Source organism: Coregonus lavaretus, assembly GCF_964263955.1.
Source record: "Coregonus lavaretus genome assembly, chromosome: 7".
In the NCBI taxonomy this organism is placed as follows: Eukaryota; Metazoa; Chordata; class Actinopteri; order Salmoniformes; family Salmonidae; genus Coregonus; species Coregonus lavaretus.
Window position 1 is genome coordinate 34,804,549 of NC_139994.1, and position 26,191 is coordinate 34,830,739.

At 42.9% G+C, this 26,191-nt stretch overlaps 1 protein-coding gene across 1 annotated transcript in view; it reads left to right on the forward strand.

Annotated features, from left to right (window-relative positions):
- LOC311133060 (histone-lysine N-methyltransferase ASH1L-like) overlaps positions 1-26,191 on the forward strand; it is a 46,181-nt gene that overhangs the window by 12,103 nt on the left and 7,887 nt on the right. The window contains exons 10-19 of the mRNA XM_084166490.1: positions 10,913-11,059; positions 12,560-12,668; positions 13,038-13,193; positions 13,605-13,675; positions 13,796-13,959; positions 14,987-15,139; positions 15,589-15,643; positions 15,868-16,000; positions 16,812-17,096; positions 17,626-17,712. Coding sequence (XP_084022616.1) covers positions 10,913-11,059; positions 12,560-12,668; positions 13,038-13,193; positions 13,605-13,675; positions 13,796-13,959; positions 14,987-15,139; positions 15,589-15,643; positions 15,868-16,000; positions 16,812-17,096; positions 17,626-17,712 — 1,360 coding nt within the window. The remainder of the gene's footprint in view (positions 1-10,912; positions 11,060-12,559; positions 12,669-13,037; positions 13,194-13,604; positions 13,676-13,795; positions 13,960-14,986; positions 15,140-15,588; positions 15,644-15,867; positions 16,001-16,811; positions 17,097-17,625; positions 17,713-26,191) is intronic.

Consider the following 26,191-nt stretch of genomic DNA (forward strand, 5'->3'; position numbering starts at 1 on the left):
CTAGTGTTCCATTTCTTATAGTGGCCAGTGATTTGAATAGGCAGCAGCAGCCTCTAATGTGCTAGTGATGGCTATTTAACAGTCTGATGGCCTTGAGATAGAAGCTGTTTTTCATTCTCTCGGTCCCAGCTTTGATGCACCTGTACTGACCTCGCCTTCTGGATGATAGCGGGGTGAACAGGCAGTGGGTTGGGTGGTTGATGTCCTTGATTATCTTTTTGGCCTTCCTGTGACATCGGATGTTGTATGTGTCTTGGAGGGCGGGTAGTTTGCCCCCGGTAATGCATTCGGCAGACCGCACCACCCTCTGGAGAGCCCTGCGGTTGTGGGTGGTGCAGTTGCTGTACCAGGCGGTGATATAGCCCGACAGGATGCTCTCAGTTGTGCATCTGTAAAAGTTTGTGAGGGTTTTAGGTGCTAGGCCGAATTTCTTCAGCCTCCTGAGGTTGAAGAGGCTCTGTTGCGCCTTCTTCACCACACTGTCTGCGTGGGTGGACCATTTCAGTTTGTTGGTGATGTGTACGCCAAGGAACTTGAAGCTTTCCACCTTCTCCACTGCGGTCCCGTCAATGTGGATAGGGGGGTGCACCCTCTGCTGTTTCCTGAAGTCCACGATCATCTCCTTTGTTTTGTTGATGTTGAGTGAGAGGTTATAGCGTCTGCTAAATTACTTAAATGTAAATGTTATTTTCCTGGCACCACACTCCCAGAGCCCTCACCTCCTCCCTGTAGGCGGTCTTGTCATTGTTGGTAATCAAGCCTACTACTGTCTTGTCGTCTGCACCACAGGTTAATGAGAAGGGTGTGCTTGAAAGGATGATCATAACTCTGCAATGTTGGGTTGTATTGGAGAGAGTCTCAGTTTTAAATCATTTTCCACACAGTCTGTGCCTGTATTTAGTTTTCATGCTAGTGAGGGCCGAGAATCCACTCTCACATAGGTACAGTTGAAGTCGGATGTTTACATACACCTTAGCCAAAATACATTTAAACTCAGTTTTTCACAATTCCTGACATTTAATCCTAGTAAAACTTCCTTGTATTAGGTCAGTTAGGATCACCACTTTATTTTAAGAATGTGAAATGTCAGAATAATAGTAGAGAATTATTTATTTCAGCTTTTATTTATTTCATCACATTCCCAGTGGGTCAGAAGTTTACATACACTCAATTAGTATTTGGTAGAATTGCCTTTAAATTGTTTAACTTGGGTCAAGCGTTTCGGGTAGCCTTCCACAAGCTTCCCACAATAAGTTGGGTGAATTTTGGCCCATTCCTCCTGACAGAGCTGGTGTAACTGAGTCAGGTTTGTAGGCCTCCTTGCTCGCACACGCTTTTTCAGTTCTGCCCACAAATGTTCTATAGGATTGAGGTCAGGGCTTTGTGATGGCCACGCCAATACCTTGACTTTGTTGTCCTTAAGCTATTTTGCCACAACTTTGGAAGTGTGCTTGGGGTCATTGTCCATTTGGAAGACCATTTGCGACCAAGCTTTAACTTCCTGACTGATGTCTTGAGATGTTGCTTCAATATATTCACATCATTTTCCTTCCTCATGATGCCATTTATTTTGTGAAGTGCACCAGTCCCTCCTGCAGCAAAGCACCCCCACAGCATGATGCTGCCACCCCCGTGCTTCACGGTTGGGATGGTGTTCTTCGGCTTGCAAGCTTCCCCCAGTTTCCTCCAAAAGTAACGATGATCATTATGGCCAAACAGTTCTATTTTTGTTTCATCAGACCAAGGACATTTCTCCAAAAAGTATGATCTTTGTCCCCATGTGCAGTTGCAAACCGTAGTCTGGCTTTTTTATGGCGGTTTTGGAGCAGTGGCTTCTTCCTTGCTGAGCGGCCTTTCAGGTTATGTCGATATAGGACTCGTTTTACTGTGGATATAGATACTTTTGTACCTGTTTCCTCCAGCATCTTCACAAGGTCCTTTGCTGCTGTTCTGGGATTGATTTGCACTTTTTGCACCAAAGTACGTTAATCTCTAGGAGACAGAACGCATCTCCTTCCTGAGCGGTATGACGGAGCGGTATGACGGCTGCGTGGTCCCATGGTGTTTATACTTGTGTACTATTGTTTGTACAGATGAACGTGGTACCTTCAGGCGTTTGGAAATTGCTTCCAAGGTTGAACCAGACTTGTGGAGGTCTACAATTTCTTTTCTGAGGTCTTGGCTGATTTCTTTTGATTTTCACATGATGTCAAGCAAAGAGGCACTGAGTTTGAAGGTAGGCCTTGAAATACATCCACAGGTACACCTCCAATTGACTCAAATGATGTCAATTAGCCTATCAGAAGCTTCTAAAGCCATTACATAATTTTCTGGAATTTTCCAAGCTTTTTAAAGGCACAGTCAACTCGGTGTATGTGAACTTCTGACCCACTGGAATTGTGATACAGTGAATTATAAATGAAATAATCTGTCTGTAAACAATTGTTGGAAAAATTACTTGTGTCATGCACAAAGTAGATGTCCTAACCGACTTGCCAAAACTATAGTTTGTTAACAAGAAATGTTTGTAGTGGTTGAAAAACGGGTTTTAATGTCTCCAACCTAAATGGATGTAAACTTCCGACTTCAACTGTACGTGGTTGCAAGGGCATCAGTGTCTTAACAGCGCGATTTGCCTTGGCAGCCCTGAAATCTGGCAGTGGCTTCTGATTTAAATTAAATTTTCACAGAACCGCTTGTTGCAATTTCAATGAGGCTCTCTTGTTCAGATATCGTTAATTGGATTGGAGGCAGGGCATGAAAGGGATAACGAATCCAGTTGTTTGTGTCGTCCGTTTCGGGAAAGTACCTGCGTAATTGCGCACCCAGCTCACTCAGGTGCTTCGCTATATCAGATTTGACATTGTCCGTAAGCTTGAGTTCATTTGCACACAAAAAATCATCCAATGATGGAAAGACCTGTGTGTTGTCCTTGTTAATGCAGACAGAGAAGAGCTCCAACTTCTTAATCTTAGCCTCAATTTTGTCCCGCACATTGAATATAGTTTCGGAGAGTCCCTGTAATCCTAGATTCAGATCATTCAGGCGAGAAGAAACATCACCCAGATAGGCCAGTCGTGGGAGAAACTCGTCATCATGCAAGCGGTCAGTAAAGAAAACTTTAAGCTTGTCTCTCAATTTAAAAAAAACTTGTCAATACTTTGCCCCTTGATAACCAGCGCACTTCTGTATGTTGTAAAAGCGTTACATGGTCGCTGCCCAAATCATGGCATAATGCAGAAAATACACGGGAGTTCAGGGGCCTTGCTTTAACAAAGTTAACCATTTTCACTGTACTGTCCAAAACGTCTTTCAAACTGTCAGGCATTCCCTTGGAATGCTTGCAAGCGTGATACCACTCCACTATGTCTCCCTGTCATGGCTTTTGCGCCATCGGTACAGATACCAACACATCTTGACCACCTAAGTCCATTTGATGTCACAAAGCTGTCTAGTACTTTAAAAATATCCTCTCCTGAGGAAAGGCACTACTCCCAATATATAAGTTAACCCCAAATCAATGTAGTTCTCACATATTTGCGCCTCTTCGATGGTCCAACGTTCCTGTCTGTTGTTCGGTGCTTTCCCGGGTAAGGGGGCAGTAGCTTTTCGACTGCATCAGATTCACAGCTGTCAGTGTCCATGCTAGCTGGGCTAGCAACAAATGTAGAATTACTGATGCTAGCATTGGATGTGCTCGTGGAAGCAGAACAACTTGTCGTCTGCAGGTGTAGTACTGCTGGTAGTAGCAGTACTACCAGTAGAGCTGGTATGTGTCTCTATGGACGCAAGATATGAAGAAAATGTATTTCAGAAGAACAGAATGAGTTGGCCTACTGAATGTTATCTGACTATGCGCCATGCCATAGGCGGTAGGCTTGTTCATTTAGCAGACAAGAAATGCTAATAAGTCCCGTGCCATTATTTTATAGGATATAATTGAACTTAGCTGAATAAAATAGATAGGATATTTTTCCCATTCTGGAGCGAGAGAGCGTGCAAATGAAGTGGCTATGTTGAGCGTAAAAGTGATCTTTTGAAACAGGTCCTATATGCTAGATTTAGAGTTTTTTGGCAACTTTAGTTGTGAATGACACAAACCATAGAATGCCTTAGAAATCAAAAGATGTATGGGCTGCATGATGCGACTATAGGCTATTGATGATTTGAGAAAGTCGCAAAAAAAAAGCTTGCACTCTGTTCCTTGCCTCAGGCTGCACACGCTGTTCTCTCATCAAGTGATCATATTTTCACCCGTCAGACTATTGTCCATTTTTTTTTCTTGACTTTACTAATATGTAACATTTGTTTCGATTTTAGAATGGCCCATTTATCAGATGGGCAAGAACAGGGGCAAGACATAAAATAATTAAGGAATAGTGAATGGAGGCCACTTTCCCGCCAGTACGTTTTTAACTCATGTCTGGTAGGCTACTCCGGTAATTTCTCTGCGTGACAGGTGATATTCCGCCCAAACTCTGTATGCCATGGGCTCTCCAACCCTGTTTCTGCAGCTACCCAGTGCTTAATTTGGGAAACCAAGTGAAATCTTTTTGGCAACATCGATAGTAACATGTTTTAACAATGACACATATTTCATTAAATAAACTGACAGCCCCTCTCAGCCTATTAATTATGAAAATATAAAAAATGCCCTATTACTAAGCTATTCAAAATAAAATACAAATGCACTGTAATTGTAGGCTAAATCTGAATTTGTATAATTTAGGCTAGACCAATTATGTACCAAAGATATCTTCAGTCAGTATTTTTTTGTTTTTCTGCCATGTGTAATATGCGGTAGGCTATGTATCATATAATGGCACAATCATTATTTTAAATCCGTTTTTCTTTTTTTTCGGGCTTGGACTCATATTTAGGCCTATGCTTATGCGTAAGCTCTAATATGCATATGGATGTTTTTGAATTAATCATCACCTTAGAAAGCGTTGTCCATTTCGTTGTGTTAGGCTTTGAAACAACATCCACATCGACCACTCATTTTCAACCTGTTGTTGAACTTCTTTCTTCAAATGAATCAATCATAGTGAGGTGATTTTTAAAAGCACATACTGTTTTGAAAAGTGTTTGATGTGATTTTCGATTACATTTGCTTTGATGTCAGTGGTTAGAGGGACAATAGAACCGTGAGTACCGGGTCATTAGGACCTGATGGTCATTAGCGAGTTTGGCACTACCGATGCATGTCCAGAGTGCATAAGAGGAGATTGTCTGCCGGTGTGGCAGTAATACGTCACCGCAACAGCCCTAGTTAAAATCCTGAATTCAAAATGAATTAAATTAAAAACATTTTGAATGTTTTTCTCACCCATCTACACACAATACCCCATAATGACAAAGTGAAAACAGAAATACAGAATCATTTACATAAGTATTCACACCCCTGAGTCATGGGTATGTCTGTATCAGCTTTGCACATCTGGATTTGGGAATTTTCTCCCATTCTTCCTTGCATATTTTCTCAAGCTCTGTTAAATAAGATGGGGAGCAGCTGTGAACAGCAATCTTCAAGTCTTTCCAAAGATTTTCAATGGGATTCAAGTCTGGGCTTTGGCTGGGCCACTCAAGGACTTTCACATTCTTGTTCTGAAACAAATCCAGCATTGCTTTGGCTGTATTCCTGGGTTCATTTTCCTATTGGAACTTAAATATTCGCCCCAGTCTGTCATTTGTACTCTAAAGCTGGTTCTGATCAAGGATTTGCCTGTATTTGGCTCCATTCATTGTTCTCTCCATCTTTACCAGTCTCCCAGTTCCTGCCGCTGAAAAGCATCCCCATAGCATGATGCTGCCACCACCATGCTTCATGGTATGGATGGTGTAAGATGGGTGATGAGCTGTGTCTGGTTTTCTGCAGACACAGTGCTTTGCATTCAGGCCAATTAGTTAAATTTGTCTCATCAGACCACAATCTTTTGCCTTATGTGCTAAAACTTCACGTGCCTTTTTGCAAACTCCAGGTGTGCCTTTTTCTCAGAAGTAGCTTCCGTCTGGCCACTCCCATAAAACCCAGATTGGTGAAGTGCTGTAGAGATTGTTGTCCTTCTGGCAGGTTCACCCATCTCAGCCAATGAACTCTGTAGTTCTGTCAGAGTGGTCATTGGGTTCTTGGTCACCTCCCTGACCAAGGTCCTTCTTGCTCAGTTTGGTCGGATGGCCAGCTCTAGGCAGGGTCTGGGTAGTTTCATATTTTTTCAATTTCCCAATGATGGAGACCACTGTGCGCTTGGAAACTTTAAACACTCTAGGAATTGTTTTATACCCTTCTCCAGATATATGCCTCATCACAATTCTATCTCGGAGATCTATGGTCAGTTCCTTGGACGTCATGTTATAGTTTCTGCTCTGACATGAACTGTCAACTGTGGGACCTTATATAGACAGGTGTGTTTCTTTCTAAATCATGTCCAAACAATTGAATTGGCCACAGGTTGACTCCAATCAAGTTGTAGTGACATCTAAAGGATGATCGAAAAAGGAAATTGGATGCACCTGAGCTCAATTTGGAGTGTCATAGCGAAGGGGTGTGAATACTTATGTAAGTGAGATTTCTGTATTTCAGTTTCAATAAATGTACTAACATTTCTAAAAACATATTTTCACTTTGTCATTATGGGGTATTATGTGTAGATGGGTGAATAAAAACATATTGAATCAATTTTCAATTGAGGCTGTGTAACAGCAAAATGTGGAATAAGTCAAGGGGTATGAATACTTTCTGAATGCAATTCAATGCAGTATCCCTATTCCATCTTTACTAAATATGTTGAAGATGTTTGCAGTCCACATTTTACAAAGCCTAATTGCGTGGCTTCAATATGGAAATATATTTTAAAACATTGCATTCGGATATATACGTGCCTTCAAAAAGTATTCACACCCCTTGACTTTTTCCAAATGTTGTTGTGTTATAGCCTGAATTTAAAATGGGTTACATTTATATTTTTGGACACTGGACTTCACATAATACCCAATAATGTCAAACTGGAAGTATGTTTTTCTGAACTTTTTATAGATTAACTAAAAATGAGAAGCTGAAATGTCTTGAGTCAGTAAGTATTCGTATGGCAAGCCTAAATAAGATTAGGCTTAATAACAAGTCACATAAGTGTTGAACATTATGTTTTTAATGACTACCTCATCTTTCTACCCCACACATACAATTATATATAAGGTCCCTCAGTCGAGCAGTTAATTTCAAACACGGATTCAACTGCAAAGACCATTGAGGTTTTTCCAATGCCTCGCAAAGAAGGGCACCTATTGGTAGTTGGGTAAAAAAAAGCAGACATTGAATATCCCTTTGAGCATGGTGAAGTTATTCATTACACTTTGGATTGCGTATCAATTACACCCAGTCACTAAAATAAAATAAAGGTAACCTTGCTAACTCAGTTGCTGGAGAGGAAGGAAACTGCTCAGGGATTTCACCATGAGGCCAATGGTGACTTTAGAACAGTTACAGAGTTTAATGGCTGTGATAGGAGAAAACTGAGGATGGATCAACAACATTGTAGTTACTCCACAATACTAACCAAGTTGACAGAGTGAAAAGGAAGCCTGTACAGAGTAAAACTATTTCAAAACATGCATCCTGTTTGCAACAAGGCACTAAAGTAATACAGCAAAAAAAATGTGGCAAAGGAATTAACTTTTTGTCCTGAATACATAGTGTTATGTTTGGGGCAAATCTAATAACACATTACTGAGTACCGTTCTCCATATTTTCAAGCATGGTGGTGGTTGCATCATGTTATGGGTATGCTTGTAATCGTTAAGGACTGAATGGAAAAGAATGGGCAAATGTTGCATAATCCAGGTATGGAAAGCTCTTAGAGACTTACCCAGGAAGACTCACAGCTGTAATCACTGCCAAGGGTGGTTCTACAAAGTATTTACTCGAGTGTGAGTACTTTATGTAAATGGTTTTCTGTGTTTTTATTTTCAATATATTTGCAAAAAAATCTAAGCACGTTTTTACTTTGTCATTATGGGGTATTGTGTGTAGATCGGTGAGAGAAAAAGAAATCTCAATTTAGAATTCCGTCTGTAATACAAAATGTGGAATAAGTCAAGGGGTATGAATACTTTATGAAGGCACTGCAGGGGCTAGGCCTACTGTAAATTGTACAGGTTGACATTTACTGTTATGAATCTTGCCCTGGAGGCAGAACTGAGCAATTTCCGCTAGATGGGCCAGCGGCAAAGTCAAAACTGGCTATATCGTAAAAATTCATGAAAACAAAAATGAGCTTTTTGGTCTTAATTTAAGGTTAGGATTAGGGTTAGCAGTGTGTTTTAAGGTTAGGTTTAAAAACAGATTTTATGACTTTGTGGCTGTGCCAGCTAGTGACCACTCTGCAGAGCTGCCTCCAGGGCAAGATTCATTACAATAAATGCCAACCTGTGTAAATTGCATTATGTCTGAGCCTTGGACATGCCAAACGTTGTCAATAAGCAAGATTCAATTCACTATTGATAAGGCTTAAAAATAGAGAATAATTCTAATCAAAATGTCTTGTTTTAAATAGGCTATGTCTAAATACAGTTACAGGTACCATAATTGCTCCCCGTGGGCATATTAAGGTAGACTATGTAGGCACTTACGCACTTCCAAAATAATCATGGGAGCTAGCTAAAATTATGATAAAAAGGGGTTGTTGGCTCATAGTTTTGCTGCTCCCAAACTTGTTTCAATAAGCTTTGGTGATTTCATATTTATTTCAAAGCAGTCTCACTTGCTAAACCCTTTATTGATAGGCTGCTATTTGGTGAATGCATTGCAGGAAAAATAAAAACAGCCTTCATTGAGGGGAGGCTATGCGTGGTGTGTGTGTGTGTGTACACTGAATGTACAAAACAAAACTCTTTCCATGACACAAACTGACCAGGTGAAAGCGGTGATATCTTATTGATGTCACTTGTTAAATCCACTTTAATCAGTGTAGTTGAAGGGGAGAGACTGGTTAAAGAAGGATTTTTAAGCCTTGAGACAATTGAGACATGGATTGTCTATGTGTGCCATTCAGGGGGTGAATGGGCACGACAAAATATTTGTGCCCTTGAACAAGGTATGGTAGTAGGTAGGGGTGTGCTGACATGGCGATACTCTTAATTTTTCGTAATCGTATCTGTAAATTGATAATTGATAGTCAGATCGGATGATACTAGTGATCAGAAAAAACGAAAGTCTTTTAATATGCCTAAATAGATGTTGGCAAAATACCTCCCTGCACATTCTCACGGCAAAAAAATCTGCAGATTTGGAACAGCGCGTGGTGTGTCCTCAATGTGGCAGTGGGCAGCCAAGTTTGCTGTCACTGTCAGAATGCTCATCAGTGTTTCATATTTTTCCGTACCCTTGCCCCGCTTGTTAGATATTATGCGCATTCATAGCTTGAAAGCAAACGTCCTCGCCATGTGATTTATCATAGTAGATCTGACTGAGAACATGCGAGAAACTGATCGGGTGAAATTATGAAGCGAGTGGATAAAGAAATACATCTTCACGCTATCCAATCAGAGCAGCAGGATCAACGTACAGCCCGCCCTTCTCTTTACAGACAGGCAGTTGAGTTATTTAGACCACGTAGAACCTCGCACATGAATGACTGACATGAGAAAGATGTGTGAAATTTGAATTTGTTCTGATAGCGGATAATTACACAAATTATTCTGATCATAATCGTATCCAGAACATTGCCCATATGTTACAATACTCGTTTTGTCCGACTACTTGGCCACCCCTAGTAGTAGGTGTCAGGCACACCGGTTGAGTTTGTCAAGAACTGCAACGCTGCTGGGTTTTTCACACTCAACAGTTTCCCGTGTGTATCATGAATGGTCCACCACCCAAAGAACATCCAGCCAACTTGACACAACTGTGGGAAGCATTGGGCCAGCATCCCTGTGGAATGTTTTCAACACCTTGTAGAGTCCATGCCCTGACAAATTGAGGCTGTTCTGAGGGCAAGTCAGTATTGGGAAGGTGTTCCTAATGTTTTGTACACTCAGTGTATAGACCGCTAGACTGGCGTCTTAGGTAATCGGACGAGGGGCACTCTTTGAAAATGGGGATGGATAGCCTACTTCAAGAAGTGAAATGAACTATGCAGGTGTGTGAGTTGTGAATCATGAAATAGCATGAGGGCAAAAACCTCATATTTCAAGGCACTTTAAACCCCTTTATTCATAGTCTACTTGGCTAATGCATGGCCAGGTTAAAAAGACTCACCTATGCGAAGCTGCTAAACCAGCCTTGATTAAGTGGAGGGTAGGCTACGCTTGGTTTTTAATCTATTTAAATAAACGTTTTATGTTTCTTATTATGAGATTCACCGGCACGTCTCGTTTCATGGCCACTGTGCGTCACGGCTGGATAGGCTGCGCCTCCACTCTCAAAAGTAATGCCATTAACAACTGCGTTACCAATAAGACCTGCTTTTGGTGAGTCTTAACTTCCCTTTAGCGCTGCATGAAATTGTCACTTTTGCACTTGTTTTTAAGGACCTCAAATATTAGCACACCTCCCACCTCAGTGCAAGAGAGTTGATGTTAGACAGGTAAATTGCTGAACCTGGCGTAAGGGGTGGAAAATGCCAGTGCGAAATTGCAAACTAACGTGCGTTTGACACTTGCTCCTCCTTAGCGCCAGCCGAAAATAGAGCCCTTAGTCTCCCATTGACATCAATTTATGAGTAAGTGAAAATTTGACTTAAGTGGAAGTTAGGAAGGATTCGCGGCCAAATGTATTATATTCTTTCATGTTTCTATTTTTGTGTGCTTTTGAATGGTTCTGTAGTGTCCGTCTGTGTTCCTAAGCTCTGCATTGTATTCTCATATCCTTATATATTTTAATGTCCCTCTTCCCTACCCACTGTGTGTCCTGTAGAAGTCGCATGATGGAGCAGTACTTCGCCCACAGCGGCCAATACTGTCTGAACCTGGACAGCGGCATGGTGATCGACAGCTACCGGATGGGCAACGAGGCCCGCTTCATCAACCACAGCTGTGAACCCAACTGTGAGATGCAGAAGTGGTGAGTTAGTAGGACAATAATAATATGCCATTTAGCGTGCATCGATTTTGGTATGGGTGGCCCGAGCGAGAATAGAACCCACGATCCTTGGCGTTGAAAGTGCCATGCTCTACCAACTGAGCCACACAGGACAACTCTAGTAGTGCTTGGGGTTCACCTAGGGACTGTTTACCGGACACAGTCTAAGCCTACCGACTTACTTGCGCACTTGGTACTTACTTAATGAAAAGCATGTTCAATGGATATTCTCCATTAAAAATGCTTCTTAGTCCCAGACGAGACTTAATCTGTTTCCAGGAAACTGCCTCTTAGGCTAATGTCCAGGAACTAATGCTCTAGTACAGAAGACAATCATTCTGTTAACACACATTGGTACGATTTAATAATACTTGAAAGGTAGAACACAAGGTAAAACCAAGGTTACGAGATGGAATTGAAAGGAAGTAAAACAGAAGCAGGAAGTGAAACAGAAACAGACACTTGTCGCTTAGCAGTGGGTAACTTAATACTGGTGCAGACGCTTGGTAAATCTGCACCTAAATCCCCTCACCCCCTCCACTTAATGGTCTGCTTCTGTCACGATAACCTGATAAGATCACTTCGTCAGGATTATGCCCGAGTTTACCACGCTAAATGGTTTAAAACCCTTTCACTGAGAGAAACCAATTGACCAACCTCCAGACAATTCCAGGATTGCACACCTCACAGTCAGGATCAAGCATGCAGTTGTAGACCTAGTTAAGCAAGCTTCTGAATCATAGGCTCCTTCCCTAAGAATCATAACTACTAGCGTTTGTTTGTCTGGTTGTGTTGAATGAAAGCGCAAATTGGACCTCAACATGTTCAACCCACCGTTTAAGTGAAGAGGAATTTCAGCAACTCTTGGAGGACAGTTAAAGTTGATAAAATAGCTTCTTTATTGTTGAAAGTATTGTTAAAAACCCACTGTTTAACCCCAAAAGGGCCTGAACGCGGACTGTAAAACTGTTAACAACCGTTGAGAAAAGACGGTCACCTGTTTTCCTCCTTGCCCTTCGTGAACGTCCAGTCAGTAAACTAGGACACACCGATCTAACTGTCTCTCTGCTGTGGGGTGGTGTGAAGTGGGCCTCGAATAAGAGATTCTACAGGGATAGAGAATTTCCAGTGTGAAGCCTGGCCAATCATCCATCTTGTCACAGAAGAGCGATTATAGCTGGGGCCTTGGACACAGCTGTACTAGTGCCCAGAGACAATGTGCCCAAACTGCTTTTTGTCCTCACAGAAAGAAAAATTAGACAGCAAAGGGAAAGTGCAGCCTACACGGTTGTACTGTGCAGGGAGATGAAGGAAGTGTGCTGCCGAATTGGCACCCTATTCCCTATATAGTGCACTACTTTTGACCGGAGCTCCATACTCAGGCTGTGCCCTATGCTCAAGTTCAAAGCCTGCCTGGGCAAATCTGATCTCTCGCTCTCTCTCCCGCTCACTCTTCTTTCCTCCTGTCTGTTGCTCCTGTAGGTCGGTGAATGGGGTGTACAGGATCGGCCTCTTCGCCCTCAAGGACATGAGCAGCGGCACGGAGCTCACCTACGACTACAACTTCCACTCCTTCAACACCGAAGAGCAGGTGGGTGTGGCGGCACATCAATCATCTTCTCCCAACCCCTCCCAGTTACAGCCCCAACTTAGCCTTGTTCCAGATCTGTGTTTGCCACGGCAAGCCAGCACAATCAGGTCTGGGACCAGGCTACCCCCAACTCTCTATTGGTTATTTTACCATCCAAGAGCCCTCCACTGGGTTTGGGTTTCGATCTTAGATCTGAATTCTCCCCACTGTTCCCTTTTCTTGTTTTTGGCACATACTTCACATTCCTTTACCTGTGTCACCTCTTACCTTGACCTTCTCTCTCCTTACCTTCTCCCTCCTACTGTTGCTTACTTATCGCTCTCTCTCTCTCTCTCTTTCCTTCTCCCCCCCCCCCCTCTCTCTCTACAGCAAGTGTGTAAGTGTGGCTCAGAGGGCTGCCGTGGCATCATTGGAGGGAAGAGTCAGCGAATCAACGGGATGCCTGGGAAGACAGGCGGGGCACGGCGGCTGGGTCGACTCAAGGAGAAACGCAAGTCCAAGCACCAGCTGAAAAAACGAGTGCGTGTAAGGGAAAGGGGGAGTGAGACTGGAGGAAATGTCAGAGAAAAAAAGGTTATATCAGGTGTCTTGTTACTGCCGCCGTAAATGGGTCTTTTGATATTTACCGTCGTCTGCCGTTTTTACACAGCATATGGAGCCTAATGCGCAAAGACATTGTATTCTGATGCTAAATTAGTCAAATTTGTGCTATTTCTTAGCTCTGTAACCTAGAGAGCGGTCTCCTACACGGGTACGTTTATTTTAAGGGGCAGTGTGTATGTAGAACAGTGTGGTTCTTTGTCTCAAAGGAGCTTTTTGTGGGGTGGAAGGTTCTATAAAAAATAAAAAAAAGATGACACAATGTGGGGTGAACTGAACAGAGGCATATGATCAGTACTCTTAACTCTAACTCTCCCCCTCTTCTCTTTTCCCAAGGAGGAGGAGTCAAGTGACAGCAGCAAGTTTTACCCCCACCTTCTCATGAAACCCATGTCCAACAGAGAGAGGTACACACTGCGCACACGTGCCAAACACACTCAACCACTCTCCCCATCCCCCCTCCACGCACACATACACACGCAAACACAACACACACTCACCACTCTCTCGCTCTCTCCGTGGCTCAGGAACTTTGTGCTGAAACACCGGGTGTTCCTGCTGAGGAACTGGGAAAAGATGAGGGAGAAGCAGGAGCTGCTGAAGAGGGAGGGCGAAAGGGAGGCCAGCGGCGGCCTGTCCATCTACACACGCTGGGGAGGAGTCATCCGCGACGATGGAAACATCAAGTCAGGTCAGTGTGTGTGTGTGAGAGGAGTCAGAGGACCATACCCACGTGTGCAGGAACACATAACTAGAATGAATAGAATAATCATTCTATTTCTATATGGTGGAATGTACCAGGGGTAAGTTTTCCCAAAAGCTTTGGAACACTAAGATGATCTTTCCTCCTTTGCCTACAATAGACTTATGATGATGTTAGTGCTACAAAGCTTTTGGGGAAACTCTCCCCAGTTTAGTCTTGATTATAAAACAGGTTGTTTAGATCCTGGATGCTGATTGGCCAAGCAGCGTTCCAAGCCGTGCTGTATTAGCCGTCACAGGCACACTATGCCTGCTAACAGTTCCATCTGAAAATTATCACTGCGCCGCCATAAGAATATTATTTTGCTGTCCGAATCATCTCTTGTATTTATCTCAACTCGCACATTATTTCCCCTTGCTTCCAGCCTAGCATTTAGTTTGGTACAGTGGGTGTTAATATAAGCTGTCCGACCTCGGAAACAATGTTTTACTTTGGAATTTCGATCTCTGTCCCATAGACAGTGAACGGTGCCTAGACAATACAACTATGCAAAAAGTATTAATGACTGGGGTGGCGTCTGTAGCAACATGGCCAAAATAACTAACAACCAGATTTTTGTCCGCACTACATCTTCTGGTGGAATAATTCAATTGCATGTATTTACTTATCAAAATAAGGTTTTAATGAAAATATGTAATTCGTTGTCATTTTAATAGTTGGTAAGTTTTCTAAACAGTTTTCTAAAAGCAAAACATACCCTATATATTTAAGCAATAAGGCATACGAGACAGTGCTGTATCATGAATACAGTCAAAGGTAAATGGGTTGACTGGCCCTCTGCTATCACGTTGGGCCGAACAACGCCATTTACCTGTGACTATTCATGATACAGCACTGCCTCTTGTGCCTTATTGCTTACATATAAAGGGTATGTTTTGTATGTGGTGTCACAGGGAGTGTTTGTGATGGCTTGTTGACTCAATCGCTGTGTGTGTGTGTCACGTTGTTGTCGCAGACGTGTTCCTGACACAGTTCTCGGCGCTGCAGACGTCCCGGTCGGTGCGCACGCGGAGGTTGGCGGCAGCCGAGGAGAACACGGAGGTCACCCGCACCGCCCGCCTGGCGCACATCTTCAAAGAGATCTGTGATATGATCACCAGCTACAAGGGTCAGTGACACACACATGCAACACACACAAACACACACATGCACTTGCACACACACACTCACTCACTCGTACACACACACACACTCGATCACTCACACACACTGAACTCCTTAACATAAACTCCCTAGTCTAGACAAACGTTCATTGCCATCCCTGGTGTATTCAGAGAGACTGCTGGTCACCTGCTTTTAATTCAAGCAAATGGGAAAGACATGACAAAGTCAACACTTCTGTGTAATGCAACCCAATCTCAACAGGACTCAGTCCACATGCTTGTACTGACCACTACAACTGGCTTACCTGTGCGGCTTTTGCCTCTACAAACATCTACTGATGTACATCTGATTCAAATCTGCAAACACTAATTTTTCCCTGAGTATATTTATGCACTATAACAGTAAAAGGAAGTACTCTGCTGAAGATAATAAAAGGTCTCTCTCTGTCCGTAGACTCAGCTGGTCAGACCCTTGCTGCGCCACTGGTCAACCTACCTTCAAGAAAGCGGTAAGTGTTTGCGTGTTTGTTTTCATTATGCATGCTAGCGCTTTCACCCATGTTTACTGTATGTAAGTGTATTGTGCAACGCTTTGTGTCTTATCCAGGTCAGAACGCCCTCAATGTTCTTATCGCTTCCTGCGACCATTACAATCATGTTTGGATTCATGAGACGAGTGGCCCAGTTTTGGCTCTCACCCATGACTCATTGTGGTGTGTATGTGTGACCCCAGGAACACGCAGTACTATGAGAAGGTGTCGGACCCGCTGGACCTGAGCACCATTGAGAAGCAGATCACCACTGGGCACTACAAGACCGTGGAGGCCTTCGACACGGACATGCTCAAAGTGTTCCGCAATGCAGAGGTGGGTCTCCCACAATCCTCCTCCCTATGGGATATACACGACCACGGATCATTTACACACACAGCACAGAGGTATCTTTTGATTTACATTTGTATTGTGTGCAGGCTGTGAGTGAGTGCCACTCAATGCTAGACAGGTGGGTTGTTTAGCAGCAAAACTGATGTGTTCGCAACCGTAGAGCAAAACAGGCGGGTTTGGCTTAAAGTCAAAGGATTGTTGGCAACATGTCAACTATATTTCCTCTCCAAATCTTTAATGAAAACATACATTTGCACAATGAGTGCTTGTTGCCGCTCAAATACATCGTTAAAGTTGTTGCTTAGCTAGCTAATATTTGCCATATTAGCATAGACGCGACGAGTCAAAACACCTCAAAACAAGACATGGCATCAAGAACAAGATACGAGATGAAACGAGCCACCTACAATTCCCCACATGGCAGCTTCTTGTCATTGTTGCTAGCTATCTGACCGTCTAGAATCATAACAACACACAGACTTCTGCCCCATCGACGCGCGTGCATTGTTTTCATGACGTTGTCAGCTAACCCGTCTATGAAGCGGAAGTTTGAAGTGGACCTTGAAAGTAATTTGACCCCGCTGTCCAAAGTGTCTGCAATGAACCCCGGGGAAAATGTATCCTTGTGCAAGGGCTTAGGATTCCCAGTGGGATACTGGAAGCCTGGTAAATCCTGTTTTAGGTTGCTTTGTTATTATTTTCATGGGAGCTGGTCTTTGACTCCACTTTACAACACAAACTGTATTTCCCAAATTCTCAACGTTGTTGCCCTGTGCACCTTCCATTCTGGCAGAAATACTACGGGCGGAAGTCGTCGGTGGGGAGGGACGTGTGCCGGCTGAGGAAGGCCTACTATGGCGCTCGCCACGAGGCCGCTGTCCAGATCGACGAGATCGTTGGGGAGACAGCCAGCGAAGCGGACAGCTCGGATTCGCTGGAGCGAGACCACGCCCATCATCACCATCTCCACCACGGAGGGGGCTGGCCGGGCTCCCACGACAAGGACGATGACATCATCCGCTGCATCTGCGGCATGTACAAAGACGAGGGCCTGATGATCCAGTGTGAGAAGTGCATGGTGAGAGAGCGTCTGGAGAAAAGACTGGGGATGAGTCCGAAATGGCTACCTATTCCATACATAGTGCACTACTTTTTACCAAAGTCCTATGGCCCAGTTTTGTCTCTTAGAGCCCTATTGGTCCTGGTCAAAAGTAATGCACTTTATAGGGAATAGGGTGCCATTTGATACACAGCCCAACAATGCAGGCTCAGAGTTGTGTTATTGAATGTTGGCCTAGAATCCAAACTGAATATGGATAAAACTGAATATCAGTTCCTCACTGAATCCGTGAAGTGGAACTATAGTAAAACAACGCGATATTCCGTTTGGATTCCAGACTAGTTGAATGTAGTGGTACCTGCTTGATGATTCCGAGTGAATGGTGAGTGTTTGTTCCTGTCTGTGGAAGCAATGTTTTGAAAGCAGGAGGCGATTGTGTGTCCGAGATTGTCCGAAGTGTGGTACTCTAATATAAATTGTTAGTGTTCGTTTTGGCTGTGATCCTGGTGTGAGAGTCAGTGTAAACGGTGATGTCTGTCTGTCTCAGGTGTGGCAGCATTTTGACTGCATGCGGCTTGAGGCAGAGGTGGAACACTACCTGTGTGAGCAGTGTGACCCCCGACCTGTGGACAGGGTGAGTTTTGTCCTCCTTAACCCAACCTCAACCCACCCCACTGTCTAGAAACCCACTGAATGGTCACAGGTGGGTTATCAGACCATGGGTGTTTCTCAATATGCTCATACTACCGTGCTCCACACTCTCATGCTCCGCACACTCATGCTCCACACTCTCATGCTCCGAGTTATTTGTGGCTAGCTAGCTAGCCAGTTCGCCTTATTGACTTACTATGGGCTTGTGATCTACGCGCAGACTGTAGATAGGTATTATAGGCAGGTAAACATGGATAAATGTATTAATGTATCAATATAAAATATTGTAGTCAGGCAACATATGAGATGTAAATGGGCAACATTTCATTCCAAAGTCTGAGTTTATTTTCTCTCGCTTGAGCTCAAATAATGGGCGCTATTGATTGAAAGAAATGTTGCATCATTTTTTGCAGTTGCGTCATATTTCTCTGCATGCTTTCCGTTAAAGCTTGCGTCCCATGGTTCAATTTGCATGCTTTGAGCAAGGTAGTAGGCATATTGAGAAACACCCCTTGAGATGTGTTCAGTCAAAGGTGTTATGCACATCCCAAACCTAAGATAATCAAATCAGTTTATTTAAAGGGCATTTAACAGTCACAACACACAGAAAGTGTTAATAAAGGGGCAATATGCAGTTGAAATAATAACAAAGTGACACCCCACCACTGATTTGGAAAACAGCTGAGGGATGGGGCTGGAGAACCACTCTCAAATGTATAGACAGAGCTATGGATTCAAGGACTGACCATCCATGATATCAAATGCCCTCAAAGTATTCATACCCCTTAATTCCACATTTTGGTTGTTACAGCCTGAATTCAAAATTGATTTAATTATTTTATTTCTCACCCATCTACACACAATACCCTATAATGACATGTTTTTAGACATTTTTGCCGGTCCCCCGGTACCAGTTGAAAGAATTAATGGAAGTATAAATGGACACTGTTTAGTGCCAACAAATAGGGGTGAAATACATGTAAATACTTCAAGGGGTTTTAAAATTCAAAATCAAATAGCTTAATGATCCTTGGTATGACCTTCTTAAAACAATTCCATATAGCTTAGAAGTAGGGCAAGCTTATATTTTGGGTTCTGATGGGGAACGGCAGTTGAATTCAGCTCATAAGGCATTTCTAAGTTATATTCTTGAAGAATCAATGGATATATAATCAGTAATTTACAAGTCCAAAAATGTACTGTATGTACCAATCACAGATTGCCGCTTGTAAATTTATCAGGGAATAGGATGCCATTTGGGACATAGTCATTGTTGTTCCAGGCACTCCACTTATTACAGGTGGTTATGTCTAGGGCTGTTATGGTGATCGTATTACCGCCACACCGGCGGTCGCAAGTCTTCTCCAAGCTCTGATGCTGCTGATGGTCATTAGTAGCCTACCAAACGTGCTAACTGACTGGTACTCCGCACTCTATTGTATTTGTAACTGTTTTTGCTTTGTCATTATGGGCTATTGTGTGTAGATTGATGAGGGGTTAAAAAACTATTTAATCAATTTTAGAATAAGGCTGTAACATAACAAAATGTGGTAAAAGTCTCAACAAAAAAAAAAAATGTAAAAGTCAAGGGGTCTGAATACTTCCCGAATGTACTGTATAATACAAAAAAAAAACATTACAATACATTCACAACATATTTCACAACCCATTAAGTGTGTGCCCTCAGGCCCCTAATCTAGTACTACATATCTACAACACAAAATCCATGTGTACGTTTGTGTATAGTGCGTATGTATTGTGTGTATGCATGTCTGTGCCTATGTTTGTCTTGCTTCTATTGTCCCTCTAATCACTCTGACATCAATGCAAATGTAATCATAAATAAACATTTTTATTGGCTATGCAATTGCGTGAGAAAAAACAAGAGGATCCCATCAGCTTTCTATAGGCTAGGCCTACTATATTTATTTCTCAACTTTCCTAATATTAAGCAAATTGCTTCGCTTTACAACAGGAGTATAGCCTGCCTGGCTGCCATGAAAATGAACCTCAAAAAGCTATTTAAGTGCATAGATTACGTATTTTTACAGGTACATGACAATGGTCCATTATAAATCAAAACTAATTTCACACATACAGTACCAGTCAAAAGTTTGGACACACCTACTCATTCAAGGGCTTTTCTTTATTTTTTACTATTTTCTACATTGTAGAATAATAGTGAAGACATCAAAACTATGAAATAACACATATGGAATCATGTAGTAACCAAAAAAGTGTTAAACAAATAAAAAATGTTTTATATTTGAGATTTTTCGAAGTAGCCACCCTTTGCCTTGATGACAGCTTTGCATCCTCTCAACCAGCTTCATGAGGTAGTCACCTGAAATGCTTTTCCAACAGTCTTGAAGGAGTTCCCACATATGCTGAGCACTTGTTGGCTGCTTTTCCATCACTGCGGTCCAACTCATCCCAAACCGTCTCAATTGGGTTGAGGTTGGGTGATTGTGGAGGCCAGGTATTCTGATGCAGCACTCCATAACTCTCCTTCTTGGTAAAATAGCCCTTACACAGCCTGGAGGTGTGTTTTGGGTAATTGAAAAACAAATGATAGTCCCACTAAGCGCAAACCAGATGGGGTTGGGTATCGCTGCAGAATGCTGTGGTAGCCATGCTGGTAAAGTGTGCCTTGAATTCTAAATGAATCACTGACAGTGTCACCAGCAAAGCACCATCACACCACCACCTCCATGCTTCACGGTGGGAACCACATGCGGAGTTCATCCGTTCACCTACTCTGCGTCTCACAAAGACACGGCGGTTGGACTCATCAGACCAAAGGACAGATTTCCACCGGTCTCATGTCCATTGCTCGTGTTTCTTATTGGTGTCCTTTAGTAGTGGTTTCTTTGCAGCAATTCGACCATGAAGGCCTGATTCACGCAGTCTCCTCTGAACAGTTGATGTTGAGATGTCTGTTACTTGAACTCTGAAGTATTTATTTGGGCTGCAATTTCTGAGGCTGGTAACTAATGAACTTATCCTCTGCAGCAGACATAACTCTGGGTCTTCCTTTTCTGTGGCGGTCCTCATGAGAGCCAGTTTCATCATAGCGCTTGATGGTTTTTGCGACTGCACTTGAATATTGACTGACCTTCATGTCTTAAAGTAATGATGGACTGATGGGCTGTCATTTCTCTCTTCTTATTTGAGCTGTTCTTGCCATAATATGGACTTGGTCTTTTACCAAATAGTACTATCTTCTGTATACCAACCTTACCTTGTCACAACACAACTGATTGGCTCAAACGCATTAAGAAGGAAAGAAATTCCACAAATTTACTTTTAAGAAGGCACACCTGTTAATTGAAATGCATTCCAGGTGACTACCTCATGAAGCTGGTTGAGAGAATGCTAAGAGTGTGCAAAGCTGTCATCGAGGCAAGGGGTGGCTATTTGAAAAATCTCAAATATATTTTGATTTAACACTTTTTTGGTTACTACATGATTCCATAAGTGTTATTTCATAGTTTTGATGTTTTCACTGTTATTCTTCAGTGTAGAAAATAGTAAAAATAAAGAAAAACCCTGGAATGAGTAGGTGTGTTCAAACTTTTGACTGGTACTGTATATTATTTATTAAATGTAAAGACAGTATTAAATTAAGAATAGTCTGATGGGTGGCAATATTAGCCTATCACTTTTGAATGATGCCCAGTGTGTAGTAAGGCAAGAAACAGCACATGCCTTTTTTTGCTACTTTTTCAAATCATAGTCGCACACCTCATGTAGCCTAGCCCATAGGCCCGTATGTTTTGATAAGGTTTGTATCACAACTAAAGTGGCCAAATAACTTCTTAAAATTAAGCACATTAATCTGATTTACAACTGGTGTAGAGCCTAACTGGCATACATAGGCGGTCCATGAGTTTCAAGTTAAATGCACCTTTTTATAATAAAGCATTACATGCATAATCGCATTTGCGGTCATTTTTGAGAAGTGTTTTTCCACTAATTGATTGCATTTTGAAACATTCGCGCTTATAGCCTACTGCGAAATAGCCTAATAGTTTATCAACGTTTTAAGCTAAATGTTCTGATCTGTTGCATCAGCCTAATTGCTTTTTAAACGTTTTTTTGATGCGAGTGGTTGTATTAATTTGGGATCTATCGCATCCCACAACTGTCCCAGAGTATGTTTGGAATATTCATTTCTCGCACAGAAGGACAAGTTGACCAATAGAATAGGTCAACTTTTGTACTATGGGGGATAGTAGATTGACATAGGCTAGTGCTTTTGCTGTTCGTTAGGCCTACTCATCTTGTTGGCTGACGAAAAGTAGGCTAAATGTGGACAGTTCTTCTAACATCTTCAATATGCGCCTTGGAATTCGATATGAGTTACACGTGCAGTTGTGTCCCCGATGTGTCTGTCTTCACTTGTAGCCTACTTCGGAACTGAGATGCCTGTGAGAAGGACGCAATCACATGAGGGGCATTAGCTAATAAGAATTGAGATAACTGAGAGAGCCATGTGAGTGAGTGGTGCTTTGGAGCACGGCAGCCGGGAGAAGGGAATTATAATTATTATATTCAGCCCAAGGGCACAACAGCCACTTTGATCGCAAAAGGCATGGATTTTTTTTAGTGGGCATTACGGCCACACAAGAGGGATGCCACCGGGAAATTCGAGGCCTGGTGAGAACATTATCAAGTGCTTGTCAAATTGTGAATGAGAGGCTGATGAAGTGTGTGCAGCCTGCACAAGAAACAAATCAGAGCTCATGTCTTTCATGCAATTTTTCATTAGTCGCATCATGGAGCCTTCCACTATATTAAAAATCAAAACATATAGCCCAACGTTTGTATCACAACTAAAGTTGCATAAATAACTCTTAAAGTAAGGACAACTCAGAGTATGCTATTCTGTTCTTCTGAAATATACATTTTCTTCATCATGTTTCTTTAGACCTGTCTAAAATAAAACATGGATTTATTGTGATGGTGTAGGTTATATTAAATTGGTTTATTAGACTTCTTAATGTAGATGTTCCAAAGGTCTGCATCAGGGGCTTGTAGGCTATTTGTGTATGCTATGTGTGGAAGCCAGGAGATGCGAAATGTGTTTATGTTAATTAACGGTCAATTACCGGACGCTAGAGAGTGTGCTATGGAATAGGCGTGTTTTGTTAGAGCTCTGCTCAATTTTGAAACAAATTCATATTTATCTTAATCTCTCACCACCTATAACTTCAAACATTGTCTGGGAATATGACAAAGGGAAAAGGCACCAAAAAAGGGGGAGCTAAACAAGATAATTTGGATGAGACAGACAACGAACCGATTTCAACATCGCCGACCCACGAGGAGTTAGCTGAAGATGCTAGCTCCCAAGAGCTCCCCACAGAACCTACTCCAAGTGACCTACTGGCCGCTATAAACTCACTAAGCAAGAAGGTGGACACAAGGTTGGCTGATATCTCAATGAGTATTGGGACTTTGACTGAAACTGTGAAGGCAACCAAGGGCAGGGTGCATGAGGTCGAGCAGACGACAGTTGATCACGAGGCCAGGCTACAGGACATAGAGAAACAATGCACAATGCTCAAAAATGACAACAAAACCCTGAAAGCCCGACTGGAAATGCTTGAGTCACATTCAAGACGCCCGAACATCCGAATATTTGGGATCCAGGAGGACCCTGAGAAAGGGAAACCCACTGAATTTGTTTCGGAGCTGATACCGGCATTGCTGGGGAGTGAACACTTCAAAACGCCCATCCTGATCAACCGCTCACACAGATCACAGGCAACTAACCCGGCCAAGGGCGCGCCCCCAAGGCCATTCATCACACGGCTGCACTATCCCCAGACCAGGGATCTCATCCTCAAGCTGGCTAGTCAAAAGTTCCCCCTTAACTACAATGGAGCCAGGGTGTCTTTCTACCCAGATCTTACTTTGGAGGTGAGGAACCAACCGAAAGAGTATGAAGAGTTGCGCAAGAAATGCAGTGCGGCCAACATCCGATATGGATTCCTCTTCCCAGCCCGGTTTAATGTGACAGTCGAGGGATCAACACGTACGTTTGACAACCCAAATGAGGCTGACCTGTTCTTGTCAAGCAAGCTGCCTGGCTGAGGATACAGAACTGCTGTGTCAACCGGCTAAGTGGCCAAATACAGGCTAGGAATGTGTTTGAATTTCCTGCCGACACGAGGGATGTTGACGACTCTACCCTTTGGGAATCTCTCAAGGCTGTGATTAGAGGTTACATTATTTCATATACATCGGAGAGGAAGAAACGCGCCAATACTAGGCTGAAAGAAATTGAAAGTTAGGAGAACGTTTTTAGAACTAATTCCTCGAATGCAGTCCTTGAGAAGATCAAACAAACAAAGTTGAAATATGAATACAATACCATCCTTTCCAAATGGGTGGGCTCTTTACTGGCTAGAACGCAACAGTTATTTTGCACTGGGTGACAATCCGCATAAATTATTAGCAAGACAGCTAAGGCATGTACAGGCATCTAAAATAAAAGACAAGAATGGTAAAATAGTAACTGATCCGCAGGATATTAATAAATGCTTTGCGCAGTTTTACTCAGAGCTATATCAATCGAAATGCCATGCTACTGATCCACAAACTATGGAACGCTTTCTCACTGAATGTGAACTTCCTAAACTAGACAGGGGGGCAGCTGCTGCACTCGATGCCGGGATAACTTTAGGAGAGATTAACACAGCGATAGCACAATTTCCAAACAGCAAGGCCCCTGGGCCCGATGGATATGTAATATAATTCTATAATAAGTACTGTGCCAGTCTAGCTCCACTTATGTTGCGAATGTTTAAATATTCCAAAGAAAATGGCAAACTCCCGCAAACACTGTTTGAGGCTACTAGAGCACTGATCTTGAAAAAAGATAGAGATTCCATGGAAATGTCATCTTATCGCCCGTGTCGTTGCTCCCCATAGAAAATAAGGTGTTGACATACACCCTGACCAGACAAGTTTTATCCCAGGCCGACATATATACTACAATTTGAGATGCCTTTTCAACGTAATGTATCATGATCATAAAGTTGAGGCAGTGGTAATTGCTCTTGACGCAGAGAAGGCTTTGATCAGATTGAGTAGAATTATATGATGTCGGTTCTGGAATATTTCGGATTTGGAAAGGAATTTATTAATTGGATAATAATTATTTATGCACACCTAATGGCATCCGTGGTAACCAATCAGTAGATGTCGCAGTCATTCCGCCTGTTCAAAGGCTGCTGACAGGGGTGCCCTATTTCGCCTGCTCTCTTCGCTATAGCCATGGAACCCCTTGCTACTCTCATTCGTGTACATGCCGATATAGCTCCCATTTAAAATAAAAGACACGCAGCACAACATTTCCCTCTATGCAGAAGATGTTCTTTTGTTTTTGTCCAAGCCTAAAACGTCTATTCCCCCCTTAACTTGATAAATAAACTCAGCAAAAAAAGAAACGTCCTCTCACTGTCAACTGCGTTTATTTTCAGCAAACTTAACATGTGTAAATATTTGTATGAACATAACAAGATTCAACAACTGAGACATAAACTGAAGAAGTTCCACAGACATGTGACTAACAGAAATTGTATAATGTGTCCCTGAACAAAGGGGGGGTCAAAATCAGAAGTAACAGTCAGTATCTGGTGTGGCCACCAGCTGCATTAAGTACTGCAGTGCATCTCCTCCTCATGGACTGCACCAGATTTGCCAGTTCTTGCTGTGAGAAGTTACCGTACTCTTCCACCAAGGCACCTGCAAGTTCCTGGACATTTCTGGGGGGAATGGCCCTAGCCCTCGCCCTCCGATCCAACAGGTCCCAGACGTGCTCAATGGGATTGAGATCCGGGCTCTTGATTGGCCATGGCAGAACACTGACATTCCTGTCTTGCAGGAAATCACGCACAGAACGAGCAGAATGGCTGGGGGCATTGTCATGCTGGAGGTTCATGTCAGGATGAGCCTGCAGGAAGGGTACCACATGAGGGAGGAGGATGTCTTCCCTGTAACGCACAGCGTTGAGATTGCCTGCAATGACAACAAGCTCACTCCAGTGATGCTGTGACACACCGCTCCAGACCATGACGGACCCTCCACCTCCAAATCGATCCCGCTCCAGAGTACAGGCCTCGGTGTAACGCTCATTCCTTCAACGATAAACGCGAATCCGACCATCACCCCTGGTGAGACAAAACCGCGACTCGTCAGTGAAGAGCACAGTTTTCCAAGCCCTGTCTGGTCCAGCGACGGTGGGTTTGTGCCCATAGGCAACGTTGTTGCCGGTGATGTCTGGTGAGGACCTGCCTTACAACAGGCCTACAAGCCCTCAGTCCAGCCTCTCTCAGCCTATTGCGGACAGTCTGAGCACTGATGGAGGGATTGTGCGTTCCTGGTGGAACTCTGGCAGTTGTTGTTGCCATCCTGTACCTGTCCCGCAGGTGTGATGTTCAGATGTACCGATC